Consider the following 4,656-nt stretch of genomic DNA (forward strand, 5'->3'; position numbering starts at 1 on the left):
GGAAGCCTTCTAATGCTTTAGCCTAGATTTTATCATAACTGTAATTAAGCAATTGTCATTTGTAATTGTTCGACATTTGTGAAAGCGAAAGTGGGTTCGAGGTGACAACTGGTCGCCGAACGTAGCCACGGTCACGGGATAAACGTTTTGCCTGACGAAGGTGTGGATCGGTTGTATCGTTCTCCCTAGAAATCACATAGAATTGTACTTTAGAGATGCTGATATAATGGGACACACGTTGTATTAGGAATCAATCTCCAGACAGAAACTGTCTAGTATCGGCGTTTGGATCTTTCTCGATGTTTCCAAAGAGTATACAACAAACTTTTGACAGAAATTGCCTAGCAACAACGATTGGAATCTTCTCGATATCTCCAGCGAGCATATAACAAACAAATGCAGTCGTATAGCGAAAAAGATTATCATCAGATATTCATTGGTGTGATCGCCTTGGAAAGTGATTCATCGAGCAATTTACCGAGTGTCTCAGCAATCGTATTTTTGTGTTTAAAATTATTCTACGCATAGCAAAGAGTTATCCCGTTGACCGCGGCGTCGACCGTGGATTCGTTAGAACCCCGGAAACATTGTTAATAGCGTTAATTAAATTCATTATTCGTTAAACCTATCAATCGTTAATCTCATTATTCGTTAAATTTATTATTCGTAAAACATATTATTCGTACCTCTTATTGTTCGTTAAACTTATTATCCTTTAATGTAATTATTGGTTAAACTTATCGTCTGTTAATCTTATCATTCATTAAACTCAATATTCATAATATTTTGTAAAATCTTGTATATTCGCGTAAATATAATCTCTGTCTCGTAAAACGATGGCTAACTCAAACAAAGAATCGTTACGCGTCTTAAATCCTAATGATAATCCGACATATATATATGTGTGTGTACGTGTTTTGGAAATTAGCGCGTTGCTAACAGACTTGAACGATTAATCAGCATTATATTTAAAAGCGTCGATCAGTCTGCCTGCAAGAAAACAACAAACCCATGTACTTGACTAATCTCCTTGACTAATCTCTAATGACTGTAGGGCATTTGGCGTATTGCTGTGGGAAATTATGTCTTTTGGCTACATACCTTATACCGGTTGTACTAATAGAGAAGCCATGACAATGGTAACGTTAGGAGGGCGTCTAGAAAAACCAGCGGGATGCCCTGATCCTATTTATGGAATAATGACACAATGTTGGCACCCACGTCCCGAAGACCGGCCTAGTTTTGCTACTATCGTCGAGAGAATTGGTTACTGTTTACAGGTAAAGTTGATTAACTTATTCGTTAGTTGTAATTGAAGTAATTAACATGCTTAAAGTTGTGAAGTAGAATGTTATACTCTGATCGTAAACGATCATTGCATGTATTTCTAAATGTGTCACAATGTTTGCAGCCATCGTCCATCTACCATGTAATAAGCAGAAAAATTACAGATAAATATCCTAATGTTAAAATGTCCTATTTATTTCTACTATCGTTCTCAGCTTTTAAAATAAATTATTTCGAAACAGGTATAATAGGTTCTCTTCAGATATTCTAAATTAGAATACGTAATGATGATTTAACAACAGGTCTACATCCTTTTAATCCTTTCAACTTTAATTTTAAAATTAAACAATTTACATCCTTCTCTGGTGGTTTTACTAGTTTACAGTGCAGATGTACACGATTTATTACGCTTTAAAAAGGAATAACTTTTTGAAAGTTTGGCCAAACGACTTGAGCCCTTTGGAGAAGCTAGAAGGACGACTAGTTTATTAAATTACTTGCAAAAAGATATCTTGGAAAAATTGGCGTTGGTCGGAATTGTAAAGAAAATAGTAAAGGTCACTTTGACAATTATGTATTGGCAAACACATTATCTTTAATATATTGCCTCAAACTTAACACCTTTGTCTTTTCTTTGTACACAGTACAACATTATACACCTATATAAACGAATCCTGGACGAGCTTGAATCTACTATGGATTACCATTAATGATCTGGATTAGTCTTTTAAGATTCGGCCTCAGGTTTGGCCGATAATAACGTAATTATAACTCGTATTAATATTCCAATAATTTTAGTATTTTACATCATGTTTTAATTTTTATGTTTTATTGCTACTATCTGAAATTGGAAACATGGACATCAAGGAATTTAATTACTCGTCTGTCAAAATCGTTTTGCTGTCGGAACTGATTCTCCAAGACATTTCTCACAGTCTCTATGCAGTTGTGAATAATTATTTAGATTCGTAAAGCATGATAGAAAGATAAAGAGATGGATCAGTGGCTGATGGACGTTAACAAATCGCCAAGCGCCACTGGATATATTTCAAGATACATATCGTGTGTGTCTCGTCTAATAATGTATGCACATTCGTACGTAGATAGAGGGATTAGGGTAGTGATAGGGCAAATAAGAACCTAATCGTAAGTTGGAATAAGAAGTAAACGTTAGAAATACAGTTTGTTGAAGGATGAGAGAGACGGATGATCGTGTAGTGGTGAGTGTTGTGTAGGAGGATGTTGATGTTGTGTAGGAGGCTGTGTAAGTCAGGTTCACGTTCTTTAGGCGGCGAAGTCGAAAATTAAATAATATACATAGGTGCAAAAAATTTCATTGACATCGGTTAGCGTTATTATCAGCTACAAACAGTTCAAACATTATTATAAACACGCCTTAGAAAATAATCGTCGATGCTGCTTTATAATCACGTAAGTGAAGTTAGAAGTGTGAACATACCTTACTATTATACAGGGTGGTTGGTAACTGGTGGTACAAGCGGAAAGGGGGTGATTCTAGGCGAAAAAAGAAGTCGAAAATATAGAATAACAATTTTTCGTTTGAGGCTTTGTTTTCGAGAAAATCGACTTTGAATTTGCGTGCGGTACGTTATAACGGATCTCACTGTAGATCGTTGTCTCGATGGAAAAATTAAAAAAAAAATTTTTATTCTATATTTTCGACTTCTTTCCGCTTGTACCACCAGTTACCAACCCTCTATAAGAGTTTTCCACTGTTTGACCTATGACTGTGACAAATTTTAATGTTTCGTAACTTGTTGCTTGTCTTCGCATCGACCAATCTCGATAAGATTTCATATACATATGTGTATCACTGACATAAATCCATAAAACGTATTGTTTAAACTTTTATTATAGGTTCAGATAAAAAAATCTTGTAAAAAGCGAGCCTACTATCTTTTTCATTACACCGTTAAATTACAATTTAAAAAAAAATCCCCCTAAACTTATCAAAGAAACTCGAGTCGTCTGGTCCAGTTTTGAAAAAGTTATTCTGTTTTGAAAACTGTCCGAATATTATTTAGAGTCACTTAATATAGAATATCTTATCGTCGATGTATCAAGAACGGAGTAAGCAAATTTCAATAAATAACATCTATCCTTAGGATCCTGACGTGATAAATCATCCAACGCCAAATTTCGACATTTTACCAATCTGCGATCGGGAAGTGACGATCATGAGACCAGATCCGGAAACGGAATGCATTAACGTACAGTCAGAAGTGAGTAGCGGATATCGTTTGATATTTCCTCTAAACTTTTAACTTTACAAACTATCTGTTTCGCGACACTTTTCTAAGCATCCACACTTCCTATGTAAATACTATAATTTTTATAGCTGGACGCATGTGGATACATGCAACCCAGAATTATCGATCCGCGATCGGCTAGTCAACGTATGGCTCAAGCTATTGCGGGCAATAATCCTAATGCGAGAAACGAAAATCCGAACCAATTGAATTCAAATGAAAGAAATAACGTGCAACCGACAGACCGTCTGCAAGGACGATTTCAATCTAATCCGTATGGCTCTAATACAGATACTTCTGAGCAAACCTTCGGCGGAAACGCGAGTCGCGATGATTTTAGTGATGAGAATAATCATACAGAGGTACATTGGATAAAGCCTGGAAATATTTCTTTTTCTGGCATACATTTCTTTTATCATCGTTTAAATAAATTTTTGCTTAGCATTTTGGCTAATTGGAAGTTTGGTTTCTCAGTATTTTTTACAAGTTTCTTATCAACTGCTCTAATATAAAGTATAATTACATTGAATTAAAAATTATTCAAATAAATCAAATATAATTATTCACGAAAATATTCGCTTCTTATCTTATACATATATCCAAGTCAAAGTTTCCAGTTGTTATTGCGTATGTGTTATATGAACCTTGATTAACAAATATGCTTTAAACTAGGATGCGTTTGACTGAGAAACGATGAATCGATCGATGGTCAGATATTCTTTTCCTTTCATTATCATTCGCACAGATAACGGTATCTCTTAAAAATAGCTACTTAAATTATAAATTGAAAATTAATTGTTTTTAATAAATTATTATTATTAATTATTATTAATAAATAATTATTTATTAATAACTGTGTATAATGCCTTAGAATGGAAATTCAATTTTAATCGATGCTTATACTAACATAGACCATAATGCCTGATATTATGACGAATTAAAAATTATTTTAATAACTGCAATGTATAATATAATGAAGCATAGATATGTATATAAGATGGAGGGATATTTGTGTGAGTAACTGTGTATGTGTTTGTATATCATATAAAAGTGCTGTCGCTGCTGCCTTTTCCTTTTTTTTTTTTTTTTTTTTTTAAAT

At 34.0% G+C, this 4,656-nt stretch overlaps 1 protein-coding gene across 5 annotated transcripts in view; it reads left to right on the forward strand.

The window, feature by feature from the left end:
* The window catches only part of LOC100744065 (leukocyte tyrosine kinase receptor), a 24,866-nt gene that overhangs the window by 16,318 nt on the left and 3,892 nt on the right, over positions 1-4,656 (forward strand). For 4 of the 5 annotated variants that reach the window (XM_033321061.1, XM_012386416.3, XM_033321060.1 and 1 more), the window contains 3 exons: positions 1,055-1,280; positions 3,414-3,530; positions 3,647-3,919. In XM_033321061.1, coding sequence (XP_033176952.1) covers positions 1,055-1,280; positions 3,414-3,530; positions 3,647-3,919 — 616 coding nt within the window. The remainder of the gene's footprint in view (positions 1-1,054; positions 1,281-3,413; positions 3,531-3,646; positions 3,920-4,656) is intronic. The other variant, XM_033321062.1, reaches the window with a different exon arrangement.

The sequence above is a fragment of the Bombus impatiens genome, unplaced genomic scaffold (genome assembly GCF_000188095.3).
Source record: "Bombus impatiens unplaced genomic scaffold, BIMP_2.2 scf_0389, whole genome shotgun sequence".
NCBI lineage: Eukaryota > Metazoa > Arthropoda > Insecta > Hymenoptera > Apidae > Bombus > Bombus impatiens.